The sequence below is a fragment of the Capsella rubella genome, unplaced genomic scaffold, assembly GCF_000375325.1.
Source record: "Capsella rubella cultivar Monte Gargano unplaced genomic scaffold, Caprub1_0 scaffold_1, whole genome shotgun sequence".
In the NCBI taxonomy this organism is placed as follows: domain Eukaryota; kingdom Viridiplantae; phylum Streptophyta; class Magnoliopsida; order Brassicales; family Brassicaceae; genus Capsella; species Capsella rubella.
The window spans coordinates 5,458,013-5,476,820 of record NW_006238923.1 but is presented as its reverse complement, the minus strand read 5'-3'; the positions used below and the strand labels follow the sequence as shown (position 1 = coordinate 5,476,820).

Sequence of the window (18,808 nt, the reverse complement as noted above, 5' to 3'; positions counted from 1 at the left end):
AATACACAAACCAAACAGAATCCAAAAGCCGACCACAACACGTCAACACAAGAGCCATCAAAGGCTCTTTTGTCAAGCCATATAGCTTGGAAAGAAGCTTTATTTACAGTTTCTTCAGCAAATATTCCCGAAGAAGAGCATAGCTTTAGATAATATATATAAGAGCAGTGGCTATGTCTGCGACCACAAGAGATCGATCTATTTACAGAGTTCGTGACTTTGCCCTTATGACAAATAATCTTATTCAGGACGGAAGTTGACTAGGTGTGGCAGATCAGTCGCCTGTAGCTTCCTGATGTCGTTAGCAGAGAGCTTGCAGGACTCCAAGGTCAGAGATCTCAGGTTCTTCAATGGCTTCAGGTGACGTAGTCCTGAGGTTGATACTCGAGAGTTTGAGACGTTTAGAGAGACCAATCCTGTCAACCCTGCGGGTCAATGAGATCATGCATGGTTCAGATTTCAGATGCATATGATTTGTCTGATGAATTTAAGAACTGTATCCTTACCGGAAATCAACTCCAGTGTTCTGTCTGTGAGATTGGAGTTTTGTGATAAATTGAGGAGAGTCAGGGATGAAAGATCTTTTATGTTCTTGACACCAGCATCGGTTAATCCACCACCACATATTTCAAGTGACTGCAGCTTCTTCAGGTCTGTATCAAACCATGAAAAATGTATATGAGGCAGATCTCAAACGATGGAATAGATAATAAACATTATAAACTTACTTCGTAGATGATTTGTTCCAGAATCTGTGATACGAGCACCAAAGAGATCGAGATGAGTCAACCCAGTCAAACCTAAAAACAAAACAGACAGGTTGGATTTTACTCAGGGGAACCAGTGCCCACAACATACAAAGGCAAATAACTTGTTGGACAGTCAGTTTATGGACGCACTGAAATGACTTACTTGTGAGTGCGGAAAGACCAGCATCAGTAACATGACGAGCATCCAGATTCAGTGTACGAAGAGATGTCAAACCAGATAATTTCCTTAAACCGCTGTCGGTTACAACAGTGAATGACAAGTTTATGCTCTCTAGGTTTGACAGGCCTATATATAGTAATATAAATGCGCTAATCAACTAACATATTGGGTATATCTGCAGTGAGCATAAAACCAAATGCCAAGGAAAACATGTTTTACCAGATATATGGTGAAGCCCATTGCTTCCTACTTCGGTATCGGACAACTCAAGAGATTTCAACCCAAGCATACCTAAAACCACATGACCATCTATGAATACTGGATAATTCGTGATTAGATAAAAAACGGAAGTAGCAATCACCTGATAAATGCACCAGTCCTTCATCACCAATTCTACAAGAATCCAAGTTTAAGCTCTCCAACCTAGTCAACCCTGAGAAGGTAATTTATCATGATTAAAACTTAAGCAGACAACACGAAATGGTAAAGAGAGACTGAACCAACAAAATAGTGAAAATAAGACATGTAAGAAAGTGAGACAACCTTTCAGGTGGACCAAGCATGAATTTGTAATGTTGTTCATGCCCAAGTTTAATATCTTCAAATGAATTAACTCTACAATGAAGCGTGAAACAAATTATCCCAGAGGTTGACGAGTTTTTCGCAAAGTAAAACAACCATTATAATTGCACGGATATCAGGTAACACTCACCTGAAAACTTTTCACACCCGCTGTCTGAAAAATTACATCTATTGAGGTTCAAAAACATCAATTCTCTAAGAGCTACATAAAACAAAAGTAACATGACTCGTGTGAATTCAAATGGCAAATATTCATCAGATGTATATAGTCCATAACAAAACATACATCCAATTGGCTGGAGTACCGAAGAGACAACAAAGTTTGGATACAATAATAAGGCTGGCTTTTCTAACCTGCGAGTGTGCCCAAGCATGCAGCAGTAACATGACGGCATCCCTCAAAGTTCAGTAAGTTAAGCTTGTTTAGCCCTGAAGCAAGCAAGTGGGAGAAATGAATCGAGCTGAGTGTACATCAATAAGATATGAGACAAATGGTGAAAAAATGGAGTATGATAATCAAAAATCCGACCTTCAAGATAGCTGATACCAAAATCGGTAATCCTACTGCAGCAGATCTGTAAGCTCCTCAAATTTGAAAGTTCTGAAGCAAAGAGGGTAAGCACTACAGGGAAAAGTTAATAAAATATGTGAACAATAGACGCATGTTTTTGTTACCTGAGAGAGGCTCCATGTCTGAATCCGTAATGCAGTTGCACCACTTTATGTTCAAGGACTCTAGTTTGGTTAAACCTGGAAAGAAAGATGTTAAATAGGATGAAGAAAAGACATTTCTTAATCAGGTGGAAAAATAGGATGCAGAATTGATATTAGAGTTTTCCAAGTAAAACGCCACTCAATACCCAAATCTCTATATGCTTCAGGTGTAGAAAATCATAACTTACATGGCTTTGGGTCGATTCTTAAGTGTGCACATATAATATAGAACTCTCAATAACAGAGATGTCAGAAAACTTGAGAAAACACGATAGCTATGTACCTTGCAGGTGGACGAGCCCACCATGAATCCCGGGACACTTCTCAAGATCTAATTTCTTCATGTTAACCAAGTTGGAAAAGGCACGCATGCCTTGTGCAGTGATTGCAGCATTTCTTCTGAAGCTCAGGCTTGTCAAATTTGAGAGACCTGAAATTGTTTGTAAAAAGTTTTTCATTCGAGTGGGAACAAAAAATCTACCAAACAAATGAAAGTAAGTGTATCAGGTCTAGCTGTAATGTAGTAGCTACGCTTAGGAAACATCCACATAAAAAGTACAAGGAACGTTTCGGTAAGCAGAAAAAATAACAGAAATGTGTGAAAAGGAGGGAAGCTTACCGCTGAGATGCTGAAGGCCATGGTTTGATATCTGGTCACAGAAATTAAAGTTTAAGGATTCTAGGTTGTTGCAAGGTTTTAAAGAAACCAGCCCAGAGTCTGTGACATCAGACCCCGAAAAATCAACAGAAAGCAACGATGTACTTTGTGAGGAGATGACATCCATCCAGTCATCATTAACTCCAGGGTATTCTCCCAAGTAAAGATCCTATTTTTGACAAATTGTGAGTCAGTCAACACGAAGGGGGATTAGTAACAAGTAAGAGAAACACCAAGGAGGACTTCACCTGGATTGCACAGTCCCGAAATGCCTCAAGAGACTTTAAAGATAAGCGCTGGGAAAACACCAATTCATCGAAAATCTGCTGACTGATATCCCTTGGTAGGTCAGAGAACTTGGTGTATCTATCAATGTCCTGAAATGCAACAAAGTTAAAGCATTTGGTTGCTGGCGTTTGTTTATAGATTAACTAACTAGAAGCTAAGTGGAAACAGTATAAACCTGCTGTATATTGCGGAGACAGAGCTCCATAAGCGAAGGGCATTCTCCATTGTTCCGTTTAGCATCGGAGGCGGACCTGGAGAGCGAAGTAGCCAACCATTTCGAACTTGAACTCTTGCAATATTTGCCAGAGACACCTCTGTTTAAAATATCTTCAACTTGCTGATCTCTCTTCCTTGAGCAAGCTCCTCCCATGATGATGTAATCCAGAATCATAAAATATTCTTTAGAGGCTGAAACAGAGCACGATCACAACGGAAACAAGCACAAAGAAAAAAAGAGAAGTGTGAATCAACACTAGCTTTTTAGAATCCCAGCAGCAAAACCACAGAAACCCAAAGTAGAACATAATTCGAATAAACAAAAAAAGGATAAGCTTTGGAAGGTTATAGTGTGGAAAAACAGAAAAAGGAAGCAAAATAAAGCAACTGTGTTCAATTCAACAGGAAACAGTTTGTACTTAGTTGATCGAATAAGCCGATACGTACCTAATCATCATCACGACGATCGATCGATGAAAGACTATTTCTTCTGAGAAAATTTTGTTGTTGTGGGGGGTTAAGAGTGATTGATCTCTCTTATCTCTCTTTGATCAAAGCTATTGTTGTTGTTTGTTGAATTTGACGAGACGGTGAGGAAGAAGAGGAAAGGAAAGAGAGAGGAGAGGAGTATAGAAATGTGCAAAGTGGCCGTGAGCCGAGCCTGATTCTAAACCTACTATCGGCTGACACGTGTAAGGTGAATCACCCTTTAGTGTGGTTCGGAATTCAGGTTCGGAGCGTTTTTTTTAGATAAGATGGAAGAATAAAGAATGCCAAGGGTCCCACTTCTATAGTGAACCCCGCTTGTTTAGATTTTTCAGTCGATTTTTTGTTTATTTTGTATTTTGGATGTCATGATGATGCAGATATATGTGTTCTTTGTTTTTAATTCGAATACAAAAACAAAAAAAATCATCTCAGAAAATCAATTAACAATTTATAAACGTATTTGATGGTTCTTGTTATCGAAACAATCATCAATACAGTTGCTATTTTTAAATATAAATAAAAAACTAAAATTCTCAAAACTGATGTCAGAAATTATCGCCATAGAATCATTTATATTTTGTTCTCTAGTATAAACTACTAGATTTTTAAGGATTATTATGCTCTTCTTCAAGTTTTGCACCTAATTTGTTTTAATCCACGCAACCAAATGATTGTATTCTGATAAAATAAATGTGTTTAACCCAATAAAATTTGCATACAGTAAAATTTTTCCTAACTTCCTACCAATTCGAAATAAATAAATAATATGATGTTTTTTTAATACTGAACTGAAGTACCATTGGATTGATCCAGCAATAAAATAAAAAATAAAAAATGTAAGAAAAAAAGCGCGTAAATTCACAAGTCACACGAAACCAGTGTCTGGTCTTAATTATCTGTGTAGAAATCTCTTCACTTCACTGGATATAGCTTAAACCCTAATAACACCGTAATGGCGACGCTCCTGAGACTCGACATAGCCACCTCTCCACTTGCTTTCACCACTCCCCGAGCCATTACCTCGTTCAAATATCGGTTACCTTCTGCTAGTCGCAGGATAGCCACAGTTTCCGTCAGAACGAACCCTCCGCTGTTTTATTCCGCGGCGCTTTACTCTGACATCCGTCGGAGATTCCACTCCTCTGTTGCCTCTGATTCCTCCCTCGCTTTTTTGGATACCGATGATTTCCTCGATGTTGCCACTGATAATTCACCCGACAATCGAATCCCGGCTACTATAATCACCGGGTTCCTGGGTTCTGGTAAGGTGAGGCTACGCTAGGCTTCTTGTTTAATTTCAAAATCCATGCTTCATTATCTGCAAATCTTTCCACTTTTCAGTGAGCAAATGCTGATTTTCGTGGGTTTTCTTTTTGCCTTTTTGAGTGTATAGACGACATTGCTAAACCATATATTGACGGGAGGTCATGGGAAGCGCATAGCCGTGATCGAGAATGAGGTATTGTGTCTTAGAAGTTGAATAAAGATTGGTTTTTTTTTTTTTTTGAGTTTATGATTTCTAAGTCGTGGCTGAAAATGTGAATTCTCAGTTTGGTGAAGTGGACATTGATGGATCGCTTGTGGCAGCTAAAACTGCTGGAGCAGAGGATATAATGTTGCTTAACAATGGTTGTCTCTGTTGTACTGTTAGGGGTGATCTTGTGAGGATGATCTCTGAATTGGTCAAGACGAAGAAAGGAAGATTCGACCATATAGTAATTGAGACTACAGGTTTGAAAGTATTTTCAATCTCTCGATCTACATGATCCTCTAAAACAATATGGTGGGGACCGAGTGATGAATTTATATTTTGTATGTTATCTTCTCAGGATTGGCGAATCCAGCCCCGATTATCCAAACTTTTTATGCTGAGGATGAAATTTTCAATGATGTCAAACTGGATGGAGTTGTCACTCTGGTTGATGCTAAACATGCTCGTTTGCATCTAGATGAAGTTAAACCCGAAGGCTATGTCAATGAGGCCGTTGAACAAATAGCTTACGCAGATCGTATCATAGTTAACAAGGTATTGTGAAGTTCTGTTTTGACCAGATTTTTCCGATTAGCACTACCTTCAGAAATTGTATTTGAAATGTATGGTGGATGCTTGTAGTATAAACTTCTCTACTGTTTCCTATGTATGGTTCTACCTTTACATATCATTCAAGCTGACAAATGTTTGTACTTTGTTGCAGACTGATCTTGTTGGTGAGCCAGAACTAGCTTCAGTGATGCAGCGGATTAAGGTAGGTAGTTCTGCTTCTTCTGATTATTTTTTTCTCCTTCAACATCTATCTATTCTCTTCGTTCTGCGTTAACATTTATGATGTGGTTATTTCCAGGCCATAAACAGCATGGCTCACATGAAGCGGACAAAATATGGGAAGGTGGACTTGGATTATGTTCTTGGAATTGGAGGGTTCGATCTAGAAAGGTCCGGTTTTACTCTTGGTCTTGCTAATATCTTATTACAAGTCATTCTGAAAACTTATGTCCGAGGTGTATAGTAGCTCTATGCATTTGTTATGATTTATTGTGGTTTAATTCTGGTTTATTGCTAGTGGCTAAGTGTTTTGTCTTTCCAGAATTGAGAGCTCTGTGAATGAAGAAGTGAAGGAAAATCACGAGGGACATGATGATCATCACCATGACCATGACTGCCATGATCACCACAGTGAGCATGATCATGAACACGGTATGTTATAGAGTTACCAAAGAATGGTCTTATTACTAAATAGTGAATCATGATCGCCTACATGCGCTGATTAATTTGCTTCTAAAGTCGCAGAACATCACCATTCTCATGATCACACCCATGACCCTGGTGTCGCTTCAGTCAGTTTAGTCTGCGAAGGAGACTTGGACCTTGAGAAGGTATAACCCAATATGGCTGAAGTTGTGGAATATGTGATACATTAAACCGTAGCACCAGAAGTCTTAAATTTCAATGCGTGATTGATTACCTGCATCATCTATAACCTTAGTTTTGACAATGGATCAGGCTAACATGTGGCTTGGGGCGCTATTGTACCAACGTAGTGAGGATATATACAGAATGAAAGGTATCCTCTCCGTCCAAGACATGGACGAAAGATTCGTGTTTCAGGTGACCATCTTTTATCATTGTTTTGATCATCATTTCAACTGAATCGTTTTGAGTATAGAAGTCTTTTGATGTAGAATTCTATCTGACATTTGTGGGTTTCTAATGGTTGGGACAGGGAGTTCATGAAATATTTGAAGGATCACCAGACCGGCTATGGAGAAAAGATGAAACAAGAACCAACAAGATTGTTTTCATTGGCAAGAATTTGAACCGGGAGGAGTTAGAGATGGGTTTCAGAGCTTGCTTGATTTAATTATAGGAGACAATATTTAAAACATTACATTTGGTATCAGTTGATCAATGGAGACTTTTGAACAAGCAATACCGTCTAAAGTTTGGACACTAACTACAAAAGGCTCAGTCAAGAACATATTCACCATACAAGAAACTCCACAAGAACTCAAAAACCAAACAGTTCCAAAAACATCCCTAAGCGACCTGGCAAGATTCCTACTACTGCCGACCAAATAAATTCCTCCATTTATCCTTCAAATCCACCTCAGTCCTATCAGCTAAAACAACAGGGTTTGAATTCTTGATATCTTTCCATGATTTTCCGTACTCTTTCACTCCTTCCCTCAAAGCTTCCACTTCTTCAGGAGTCCAGAATTTCATGAGCCTTCTGGGACGCGGTCTTTCCAATCTAACTTTCTTCAAGGGTGATACATTAAGAGGTTCCGGGGTTGGTAGATGAGGCCTGACTCTTCTAGACGATGATGTTCCCTCACTATCTTCTGCTTCAGTCCTATTTTCCCCATCATGCTGAGGAGTGACGTTCGCTGACTGGTCCATTGCATTGCCAGGTTCTTTCTCTTGCATAGTGGAAAGGTCTGTGAGTCTTTGAATCTCTAGCAAAACATCCTTAAGCTCTCGAGCTACTGTTACGTCCCCCTTACTAACACTTGGCTCATGTTCGTGTTCTTGATCAGTCACCTTATCAACCCTATCAGGATTCTCCACCCATCCCACTTCTTCAACATCATTAGCATTCTCTCTATAGCTTCCATTTCTGGCCTCCCTCCCAGTTTCGAGCTCCTCATTGGTGTTATCAATGGTGTCCCCTGCTCTACCAAAATGATAACAACCTCTTTGCCGGGAAGCAGATGGTGGATCCTTGCACTTAAGTAACCTCTTTCGAGCTTCCGATTCAAGAGAGGAACACCCAAGTAGTGCCCACTGCTCTTTAAGAAGCTGAGTTAGACGAGAAATGGCATTGTACCTGATGTTAGTCTCACGAATCTTCTTGTAAATCTCAGGTTCCTCAAATGCCTTGTTCAGGTCACTCTCCCATTTCAACAACTCGCGACTCACCAAATCGCTCTCCCTCTCCTTCAACATCCCAATCCGCTTCTTCCAAATCCTCTCGAGGGCATCGCCAAAAAAGCCATCCGAAGCAGTCATCGGCCACATGAACCTAAGCGAGCACTCCGCAGCCGTCCAGCAATACGCAGATCTGAGAGACTCCATGATTACAGAATGTTCCTGCAACAGAAGCTTCTCAAGAAGCTCGAGGAGGTCAAGCATTCCTTCGTCGACCGTACCTCGATTCAAGGAATTGGAGATGTCCCGCAACACGGCAGTTATCTTGAACTTTACACAGTCGTCTGAATCTACTGGTTTCAGAGCCGATAACAGAGAAGGAGCATAAACCCTAGGGTTTTGTTGTCGACGGAGGAAGAATTCGGCTACCCACTTCTCCATCACTTCCGTTTCTGATACGCCAAAAAAAAAAAACCCCGCGATCAATGTTTCATCATTTCTATAGATTTAAGGTTGCAATTTTGGGAAGACAAAAAGCTCCGACAAGCGATGGTGGTGGCATTGATAACATAACTTCTATTTCAAAGTTCAAATTTGTATTTTTCTTTTCATTATGACGAGACATTCAAGCGGCCCATCGGGCCATAACAGTGATAAGGCTTTCAATTAAAATACAGTGTTTGAGCTATCCAATGTCGATCGGTTACAGTTTTCAGAACGTGCGGATTCAAAAATATGGTCGGAGAAAGCGACGGTTTTTCAGTATTTGTATCCGGCGACCGGAGGGTTTAAGCATTTCAATACACACATGATTGAGAGGAACTTACCTTAGACAGGTAGATAAGTTCATTAATGCATTAGTTTGAAAATTAAAGCCAACATACATACAAACGATATGAACACATCAAAAACCGCATTCTTTATTCTCACTCAGGATTTTTCCAAAACGTCATAACTTTTTTATTCCGAATCTAAAAAACATAATCCAATCCAACCCTACACAAAATGTGATATTTCAAGATGGTGATGATGATGATATATCTTTGATCTGAACCACAGCACCATCGTTGAGCAATTTCTGCTCTGTTTTCTTTGGGGACTGAACCTCCCCACCAAACATTTGCTTCCTGTACTGCTGATGCAATCTCCCAAACAGCTCCTTCTTGACGGATTCAAACGCCATATCCAATCTCTCTAACTGTTCAAGAGCATTCGGGTTATACATAAACAAACCGTAGAAAAGCTCAAAGCTGTCACTGGATGTGTTCTCCACCAAATCCAGCAACGTCTCGTAACCTTTAGTGTTAATCGGCGAAGATTCAACTCCGTATTTCTCCAAAACCCTTCCCATAGTATGCGTCACGAATTGTGATCCAGCTGCGTAATAGTCATGCTTCTCACAGCTCATCTCTACCATCTTACAACCTTCATTCTCAAAAACTCTTAGAAACTTGTCACACCTCTCGTGTCTAGAAGCTTCGTCTCCGATTCTCACCTTATCATAGACAAAAGGCAAGTTAGACCATGAATGCTTACCACTCTCGGGTCCAAACATTGGGTGAGTACAGAGGATGTCGAACTCCTTGGGAAGGTATTTGAGGAAGAGGGCTTTCGGGAACTCTTTGACGGAGAGCACATCCACGAAGAGCGTGCTACGACGGAGACGTTGGAAAGGGAAAGTTCTGAGGACTGATTCTGTGGACAGGATTGAGGTACAGAGGAGTACAACGTCAGGATGTTGCTCGCAGAGGTCGTGAGGGTTATTGAAGAAACGAGCTCCGATTGAGGAAGCAGCGTCGGAGTAATCGGAGCGAGAGTGAGTGATAAGGTCGTGACCTTGTCGAATTAGGGTTTTAGAGAGGAATTGACCGAAATTGCCGAAACCCAAGACGGCGATTTTGAGAGCAGAGGATTTACGGTACTCGGATTTAAGTTGAGTTTCGTAATCGAAGATCTGGGCAGCGTCGATGGCTCGAATTCGAAGGGATCTCGGCGGAGAAATGAGGAATGCGGGCGAATTGCGGCGGAGATTAGGTGGAGAAAAGAGGGGTTTCGCCGGACAGAAATGGAGTAACATCGTGCTAGTGAACTAACAGTGATATTGGGTTTATGGTAAAGCCCCGGACTTCTGGAGCTGAAGGCCTGAGAGCCTGAGAGAGTAGAAGAGGGAGCAGAGGAGAAGCGAGAGAGAGGAGGAAGAAGATGCGCGAGCCTCCAAATAAGAGGATCAGAGGATCTGAATAAATGTCGTGAGTGACCAAAACGTGGTGGTGATGCTAATCAAAATACACAACAATTACAAGGACCATAAAGGAAATTACTTGAGGTCAAATTACACGATTCTTTTGCTTACGGCCGCCGGCTGACTTCTTCTTTACTTGTCTGCAATTTTCATTTTTCTTAGCTACTTTAAGTCAGTTTTTATATTTTGCTATAAATGTGAGATTTTTATTTGTTGCCGATAGTAATCATTTTATTGTTTAATTATTTGTAATCTTACCGAAATTGATTAGTAGAACTTCATTTTTTATAATTTGGTTTCACTCTTTTACGCTTAAGATAACACAATTGGTACAATTATTTGTACTCTTTTATTGATACTTTCCTCGTAATTAATAGGAAACCTCTAATTTTGTAGAAATTTAATATAATAACCCCTAATAAACACTATAATTAGAGAAAACCACTTAAATTATCTTCTTAGCTCATTTCTCCACGGAAGGATGAAATCTTAAACCTCGCAAGTTCAGAGGCTAGTTTTTTTTAACTCTTCTTCCCCAAACGATAATGACAGGTTCGATCTCGACCTCTTGGCTCTTGTTGTCTCCTTCGAATTCTAAATCGCTTTCGGGCTCAGACTCTTGCTCTTTCCTAGCCACCTTCAAACCATTTCGTTATTATCCGTTTCAATCACTGAGCCCAAATCGGCTTTCGTCAAGATCTCCGCCCCCCTCACTTCAAATTCGATCTGGAATCCGGGAGTTACGAGAACGAATCGACAGTGTGAAGAATACCCAGAAGATAACGGAGGCGATGAGACTCGTGGCGGCTGCTAGAGTTCGTCGAGCTCAAGATGCAGTCATAAAGTCTAGACCTTTCACTGAAACTCTAGTCGAGGTTCTCTACTCTATCAACCAATGTGCTCAATTGGAAGACATTGATTTCCCTCTGAGTATTGTTAGACCCGTGAAGAGAGTTGCTTTGGTTGTTGTCACTGGTGATAAAGGATTGTGTGGTGGTTTCAACAACGCAGTGATCAAGAAAGCTAATTTACGTGTCCAAGAGTTGAAGCAAAGAGGAATAGACTGTGTTGTGATTAGCGTTGGTAAGAAAGGGAATGCGTATTTCAGTCGGAGAGATGAAATCGAAGTGGATAAATGTATTGAAGGAGGAGGTGTTTTCCCAACGACTAAAGAAGCTCAGGTCATTGCAGATGATGTGTTTTCCTTGTTTGTGAGTGAAGAAGTGGATAAGGTTGAGCTAGTTTACACGAAGTTTGTGTCTTTGATAAAATCTGATCCTGTGATCCACACTCTGTTGCCGTTATCGATGAAAGGTGAGTCTTGTGATGTGAAAGGAGAGTGTGTTGATGCTATGGAGGATGAAATGTTTAGGTTGACGAGCAAAGATGGGAAGTTAGCAGTGGAAAGGACAAAGCTTGAAGTTGAGAAGCCTGACATCTCACCATTGATGCAGTTTGAGCAGGATCCTGTTCAGATTCTTGATGCAATGATGCCTTTGTATCTAAACAGTCAAATTCTGAGAGCACTGCAAGAGTCTTTGGCGAGTGAGCTCGCGTCGAGGATGAATGCTATGAGTAATGCTACTGACAATGCGGTTGAATTGAAGAAGAATCTAACAATGGCTTATAATCGAGCCAGACAGGCTAAGATCACTGGGGAGTTGCTGGAGATTGTCGCTGGAGCCGAGGCTCTTCGAGAATCTTAGTTAGAAACCACAGCTGTGTAACCATTTTTTTGTTTGTGTAATAAATGTCATGAAAGATTTAACAGGTCATGAGAAATTGATAAACATTTCCCTCACCAAATGTGACAAAAGACCTGTAATTACTGCCCATCTGTCTCGAATAAGAAGATAACAATAGTAGTAAGAAATAAGCAGGAGAAAGTAATGGCTAAAACAGGTCTCAAATACTTTGGTGGATTTCTAAAATCTAGACAGCACAAAAAAGAACAGGGAGAGGGAGAGAGAGAAGGAAACATCATTTGGTTGGTTCTTTAAATGAGCCTCATCAACAAAAAAAGGTTTTTTAACCACCTACGGAAAACGAAAATAAGAATGGTAAAAAAGAGAGCTTTGAATCGATCGCCATCATCTTCTTCTTCATCATCATTGTCGTCATCTTCTTCACTCGGGTAGAGTTTAGAGGTACTTGAAAAGGATACCACCGTGAGTGGCAAAGAAAGGAGCAAAGACGAGAGACTCCACAGCCATGAGCTTGATGAGGATGTTCAATGAAGGTCCTGAGGTATCCTTCAATGGGTCTCCAATTGTGTCTCCAATAACAGCTGCCTTGTGTGGCTCTGAACCCTTTGGCCCAAGGCTCTTTGCGTGTTCTGATACACCAGCCTGCAAACAAAACCACAATTCATAAGGATTTGATTCCATCTCTTCAAATGGGTTGATTTAAGCTTAAGAAAATTACAATACCTCAATGTACTTCTTGGCATTGTCCCAGGCGCCACCAGTGTTAGATGCTGATATGGCGATCTGTAGAATAAACGAGAGCATTTGATGAGCATATGTTTAAACAATATTTAATTGTTCATCAGAGAGCTTAGAAACTATTTTACCTGAACACCGGAGACAAGAGAGCCAGCAAGAACACCAGAAAGGGTCTCAACACCAAAGAAGAATCCAACAATGAGTGGTGTGAGCATGACAAGGCAACCAGGAGGAATCATTTCCTTGATGGAAGCATCGGTGGAGATCTTGACACAGGTGGCATAGTCGGGTTTTGCGGTACCTTCCATGAGTCCAGGGATGGTGTTGAACTGCCTGCGAACTTCTTCAACCATCTTAAGAGCTGCACTTCCCACACTCTTCATTGTCATGGCAGAGAACCAGTAAGGAAGCATGGCACCAACAAGCAGTCCAATGATAACCTTAGGGGTCAAAACATCTACGGTATGGATTCCTGCACGGCTCACAAAGGCACCAAACAGAGCCAAGGAGACAAGGGCAGCAGAACCGATAGCAAATCCCTGTGCACAACAACATAGAAATACAACATGTCATATTACATAACAAGCAAAGGCAACTTGGGGAATGATTAAGTCAAGCAGGCTCTATAAATGATTTATCAGATTGCAGAAAGAGGATTAGAAGGCCACGTACCTTTCCAATAGCAGCAGTGGTGTTTCCAGCGGCATCAAGAGCATCGGTTCTTTCACGGATGCGGTGGCTCATTCCAGCCATTTCAGCAATACCACCAGCATTGTCACTGATGGGACCGTAAGCATCAATTGCCAAACCAGTGGCAATGGTACTGAGCATACCAAGAGCAGCAACAGCAACACCATACATAGCAGCAAAGCTGAAGCTAACAAATATACTGATAGCAATTGCAAAGATTGGAATAATGACGGACTTGTAACCGAGAGCAAGTCCGAATATAACATTGGTGGCTGCTCCAGTTCTGCATGAATCTGCAACATCTTGGACGGGGCTGCAAGAAGACAGGGTCATTAGAGCTTGTTATGCTAACTGGAAAGAAGTTTTAGTAAATAAATACAGCTAAAGTAGCTTCTTACCTGTAGGCGTTGCTAGTGTAGTATTCGGTGACAAAACCAATAATGAGTCCAGCCCAAAGACCAACACAAACACACAGGAATAGCTGCCTGAAATCCAAAATTATCCCAGACATCAAAAAATTGTACAGAGAAGATTCAATCGTGAAATGTAGGGGAAAAAAAAAAAAAAACAGTAATCATACAGTAAGATCTTACCAGTTCTTCACAACTTTTTGTGTTCCAAAGTTGAAGATGGTAAAGGAGGAAGGCAAGCCAACCCATGACACAATAGCAATTCCAACAGTCATAATAATAGTAGAGATGATGAGCTGATTCTTCAATGCCGGCTCAATCTCCTTAACGACCTTAATCTCAAAGAAGTCAGTGGCAAAGAGAGTAGTGATCAAACAAACCAAGATTCCCATTGAACTGATGAGCAGTGGGTAGCACATGGCAGTGAAATCGTGGTTGATTCCAAAAGAAGAGATAGATGCAACAACAAGAGCAGCACATGATGCTTCAGCATATGACCCGAAGAGATCAGATCCCATACCAGCAATGTCACCAACATTGTCACCCACATTATCAGCAATAACCTGTAACATAACCAACGAAATAAAGTCACGACATGTAATTAAATAAATAAAAACAAAAGCACAGTGTTATCATACACAGTGAAGTGTTGTACTTACAGCTGGGTTCCTTGGATCGTCTTCTGGAATGTTCCTCTCAATTTTACCGACAAGGTCAGCGCCGACATCAGCTGCCTTAGTGTAGATCCCACCACCAACACGGCCAAAGAGAGCCATGGAAGATCCACCAAGCCCGTAACCAGTAATAGCCTCAAAAAGACCTTCCCAGTCATCTCCGTAATAGATCTTGAAGACATTGATGGTAATGTAAAGCACCAACAGACCACTGGCTGCAAGAAGGAATCCCATCACAGCACCAGACCTGAACGCAACAATGAAGGCCTTACCAACACCTTTCCTTGCTTCCAAGGTGGTTCTAGCATTGGCGTACGTGGCAATCTTCATTCCGAGGAAACCAGATAGAACAGAGGTAACAGCACCAAGCACGAAAGCAACAGTGCTGAAAGCTGCAGTAGCCAATGCAGGCTTGCAAGTTCTGGTGGTGTCGTAAGTGCAAGCCTTGTTCTCAGTGCTGAATCCCTCAACAGAGCCGAGGAAAACAAAGATAACACCAGCAAAGAAAATCATGAAGACACCAACATACTTGTACTCCGTGAACAAGAATGAAGTTGCACCTGTTCCCAAAAGACCAAACAGATCCAAAGATTATTCACTTTTTTACACATGAAGTTGCATCATTCACAGATAGCGCAGGAGACTATATTATTAATTCCACGACTTCTAACATTCCAAAACATCGTTATCATCATACCAAACAACCTCCAATCACAAACAGAGACAGATCTAAAAACAGAACTGTGAGATCTGAATAGAGTTGAACTAGATCTTACCTTCGGATATAGCAGTCTGAATCTCAGCGCACTTAGCGACAACACTCTGGTCATTAATACCTTCCTCTTCCTCGATTAGATAATCACCGTGACCATTCTTCCCACCGGAAGACGAAGCGCCGAGGTCAGTGGTAAGCTTCACACGAGAGACAACGTACCATTGGAAGAGCGAAAACAGGATTCCGACAACCGCACAAATAGGCACAAGGATCTCCGTCCAGAGCTCCGGGAGTAAAGCTGCCGCCACCATCTCTTCTCCGATAAGAGAAAAACAAAAAAACGAAAAAACAAAAAAAAACGAAAACAACACAAAGATGAGCGCTTCGCGCGAGAGAGACAACACAGAGAGAGAGAGGTGAAGAAGAAATGAGGCGTAACTCGGTGAGGATATCGTGTCGTTTTTATAACACTACCTCTCCTTCAGTCCTTCTTCTTGGATGCTCCAATCCAGAAATTAAGTTGGAATCCGGTACGGTCAGGTTCACCTTTTCTACGGTGCACCATCAGAACTCACTCGGTAGGCGCGTGTATAACGACGCTCGATATGTCTGAATTAGATCTGACTAGACTAGTGCTTTGTTCATCCTCATCTAAACCGGTAATTATCCGACACGTCAGCAAAGTAACGCTCGAGTTAATCGCGGTCGTTGATTTTAGGGCGAAAGACACCTACTACGTGGGCATCGATGAATTCGTGTCCGTCCGATCCTGCAAGTACATGATTAGTACTTTTATGTTTTCGTAGTCAATCACGTACACGGTAGAAATTAATTGTAGTTAGGTGAAGATTATTGTGATTATATATCCATGGTATATTCTGAGTATTTTTACCCAAATCGGGTGTATTCTGGTCTAAATGTATCATTAAATCCTAGTCATATTATTCAAGGAGGGATTTAATGTAAATTGTTGGCATATATAGATATGTAGACATATACAGTAGTTAAGAGCTTTGAATCCAATCAACACCAAAAAAAGAGCTTTGAATCCAATAAAATTAAGGGAAATTTAGTTAAGAACCTATATCATTTTTAATTTTTTGATGATTATGATAAATGGAAATTCGAAGTTAAAATATCAGTTACTAAAGAAAAAGAAATATAAAAAAACAACCATAGTGAAAAACTAACTTAACATTAAAAACGAAGTTCTAATCCTTTAATAAAACAGGCCATGTGTAATTAAACTGTTAATTTACGTAATCACTATGTAAAGGCTTGCTATTAGAAAAAAGAATTGACATAATGTAAATGCTTGTTCTTTAGTATTTTTCAAGGAGGGATTTAATGTACATTATTGTTGGCATGTGTAGATATAGTAATACTTGAGAGCTTTGAATCCAAAAAAAAAAAAAAAGTTTAGTACAGAGCCTAAATCATTTTGTAATTAATTTAATGATTATGATAAATTGAAATACATATTTTTAAAAATTAAGTGACTAAAGAAAAAAAAACCAGTGTGAAAAAACTAACTTAACTAACACTAAGAAGAAGAAAAAACTAAATTCTTTTATAAAACAGGCCATGTGAATTAAATCCTTTATTTACCTTATAGAAATGCTTACTATTAAAAATATTTTTTTTGTGTAAAGTAAATGCTTGTTATTTAATATTTATCTACAAAACAGAAAAAAGTAAAGGCTTGCTATAATTGTAAACGCTACTAGTATGATTTTTCTTTATTATGAAAAAAAAACCAATTATGTTGGATTTAGTTTGGAGATTTTGACTCTCTTTTTATGGTAAGAAAAGATAAACTACAACCGTGTGCGGATAAAATATCTAGGTGTCAGATAAGATTGAAAATATTCAAAGCAAAAAGAAAAAAACTTTTTTTTCAGTTTACGATCAAAATTAAATAAAGTGGTATTAAAAAAAACTCGTATTCGTCTAATAAGGATCAGATACTATAGTAGTAGTACAATCGCATATTTGATTCGACTTTGTACTAAAAAATAATGTTGGCAAATTGTTCGATAAAGATAAATCTCAATCTCATATTCTTCTTATTATACATGACAGGCCGTATAAGAAGATACAGTGCACCAAACCGTACGTAGATACCGCCACTGAGGAAGAGGAGGAGCACACATGACAAGGATTGGGAAATATATATAAAAACGAGTCGAGAGAGGCCTTTTCGAACGGCTGACGTATTTATGTGTATTGAATGGTGTGCATACCCTCCAATCGGATAAAATACCCCCTTTTTCCTATAATTATATAAAATCAATAAGAAAATATCTTAGCTTATTAAATTTTTATTTTTTGTGGAATTTTGATTTTCGTAGCATTAATTTTGTGTGTCTGTTCAGTGAGTAAGTAGTAGTGACCACTCATGCTTTATCTTTGTTCCCTTTTTGCAGGTTTTTTGCTAATGAATCTTGAAAAATAAAAACTATCATGTTTTTTGCAAAAATAAAATTATCTTTTTCATTCCTAGTTATGTGGCTGAACATACTTTGTATTATTATTATTATCTGTCAATCAAGATTTAGTTTCCATTTTAATTCCTAAACTATAGTAATATATATCATATACATGGCAAAGGTTATCCATCCAAGTGCAGCCTGCATGCTGAGTGTGTAAAACGTAGAATTCAAACCAAAACCCACCAAATTATATAATGGAAAAAAGTAAACAATTATTGAAATTAAAAAATGGATGACGAGAATGGTTTATGTTTACACGGTAACATTCCTTTCCATTGATACTACTTGTATATGAATTAGATAATCGTCGTTGTCGTAATTATAATGTTTTTTTTTTCCTAATAACTAAGGCTCACCAAAAATTTGGTGACATCTCAATGTTTTTATAGTTTATAAATTGACAATGCAATGAGACGTTGATAAGTATCAATCAAATATTTATATAAAAAAGGTTTTGATGAAGAAAAACTCAAAACACACTGTAGTAGTAAAAGATGTGTGTTGACATGTTTTGTTTCCTAACAGAAAAGATGATAACTTGTACCGATTGATTTCGGTTTACAGTCACGGACGAGTCATAAGCTGATAGGCCGCAAAGTTCAATGAGAGTTATATTTGATTTCTGTATAGCGGATATTTTTAATTACATGTGGGTGTCATTATTTTAATTCATTTAGTAGTAACAGTGTCAGATATTTATTGGTATGATCTTTATAAAATAGTTAAAAACGTATAAGATCTAGAATTTTGTTATTTTTGTATATTATTATATTTATATTTTAGGGAATGGGGGGATAGCAAAAGCAAATCTTGAAGGAGGGAAATCATGTGTTAATAAAGAAATGGAAATGTAATCACTAATTTATCTTGTTGAAGAGAGAGAGAGAGAGAGAGAGAG

At 39.3% G+C, this 18,808-nt stretch overlaps 6 protein-coding genes across 7 annotated transcripts; 2 read left to right on the top strand and 4 right to left on the bottom strand.

Moving 5' to 3' along the window:
• Positions 1-42: 42 nt before the first annotated feature.
• Positions 43-3,972, bottom strand: LOC17896848 (F-box/LRR-repeat protein 14). Its single transcript, XM_006305783.2, has 16 exons — positions 3,836-3,972; positions 3,348-3,580; positions 3,133-3,261; positions 2,846-3,053; positions 2,510-2,656; positions 2,188-2,262; positions 2,042-2,113; positions 1,867-1,941; positions 1,643-1,714; positions 1,474-1,545; positions 1,292-1,363; positions 1,150-1,221; positions 913-1,056; positions 729-800; positions 507-653; positions 43-425 (listed from the first exon to the last, which is right to left on the bottom strand). The coding sequence occupies exons 2-16, from the start codon at positions 3,561-3,563 to the stop codon at positions 241-243; spliced, it is 1,758 nt and encodes a 585-aa protein (XP_006305845.1). The 5' UTR covers positions 3,564-3,580; positions 3,836-3,972; the 3' UTR covers positions 43-240.
• A 792-nt stretch (positions 3,973-4,764) lies between these two features.
• LOC17896942 (COBW domain-containing protein 1) lies at positions 4,765-7,305 on the top strand. 2 transcript variants are annotated; one of them, XM_023776793.1, is made up of 10 exons: positions 4,765-5,144; positions 5,271-5,336; positions 5,428-5,608; positions 5,707-5,903; positions 6,073-6,123; positions 6,220-6,311; positions 6,463-6,572; positions 6,666-6,751; positions 6,879-6,983; positions 7,099-7,305. In XM_023776793.1, exons 1-10 carry the CDS (start codon positions 4,830-4,832, stop codon positions 7,234-7,236), a joined length of 1,341 nt encoding a protein of 446 aa, XP_023632561.1. In that variant the 5' UTR covers positions 4,765-4,829; the 3' UTR covers positions 7,237-7,305. The 2 variants fall into 2 exon arrangements, with proteins under 2 accessions (XP_023632561.1, XP_023632560.1); XM_023776792.1 differs by having other exon boundaries at positions 6,660-6,751.
• Positions 7,306-8,747, bottom strand: LOC17898781 (the record flags this gene model as incomplete). Its single annotated transcript, XM_006303633.2, has 1 exon — positions 7,306-8,747. A coding segment is annotated over one exon (1,311 nt), but the record flags the coding sequence as incomplete, so codon positions are not given.
• Positions 8,748-9,080: 333 nt separating this feature from the next.
• On the bottom strand, positions 9,081-10,621 carry LOC111832551 (arogenate dehydrogenase 2, chloroplastic). The gene has a single exon (XM_023789574.1). It carries the CDS (start codon positions 10,318-10,320, stop codon positions 9,259-9,261), a length of 1,062 nt encoding a protein of 353 aa, XP_023645342.1. The 5' UTR covers positions 10,321-10,621; the 3' UTR covers positions 9,081-9,258.
• A 219-nt stretch (positions 10,622-10,840) lies between these two features.
• Positions 10,841-12,313, top strand: LOC17897976 (ATP synthase gamma chain 2, chloroplastic). Its single transcript, XM_006304463.2, has one exon. It carries the CDS (start codon positions 11,031-11,033, stop codon positions 12,189-12,191), a length of 1,161 nt encoding a protein of 386 aa, XP_006304525.1. The 5' UTR covers positions 10,841-11,030; the 3' UTR covers positions 12,192-12,313.
• A 59-nt stretch (positions 12,314-12,372) lies between these two features.
• On the bottom strand, positions 12,373-15,861 carry LOC17899023 (pyrophosphate-energized vacuolar membrane proton pump 1). Its single transcript, XM_006306775.2, has 8 exons — positions 15,480-15,861; positions 14,689-15,263; positions 14,213-14,592; positions 14,018-14,104; positions 13,602-13,932; positions 13,058-13,468; positions 12,915-12,974; positions 12,373-12,833 (listed from the first exon to the last, which is right to left on the bottom strand). The coding sequence occupies exons 1-8, from the start codon at positions 15,727-15,729 to the stop codon at positions 12,627-12,629; spliced, it is 2,301 nt and encodes a 766-aa protein (XP_006306837.1). The 5' UTR covers positions 15,730-15,861; the 3' UTR covers positions 12,373-12,626.
• Between the last annotated feature and the right edge of the window lie 2,947 nt (positions 15,862-18,808).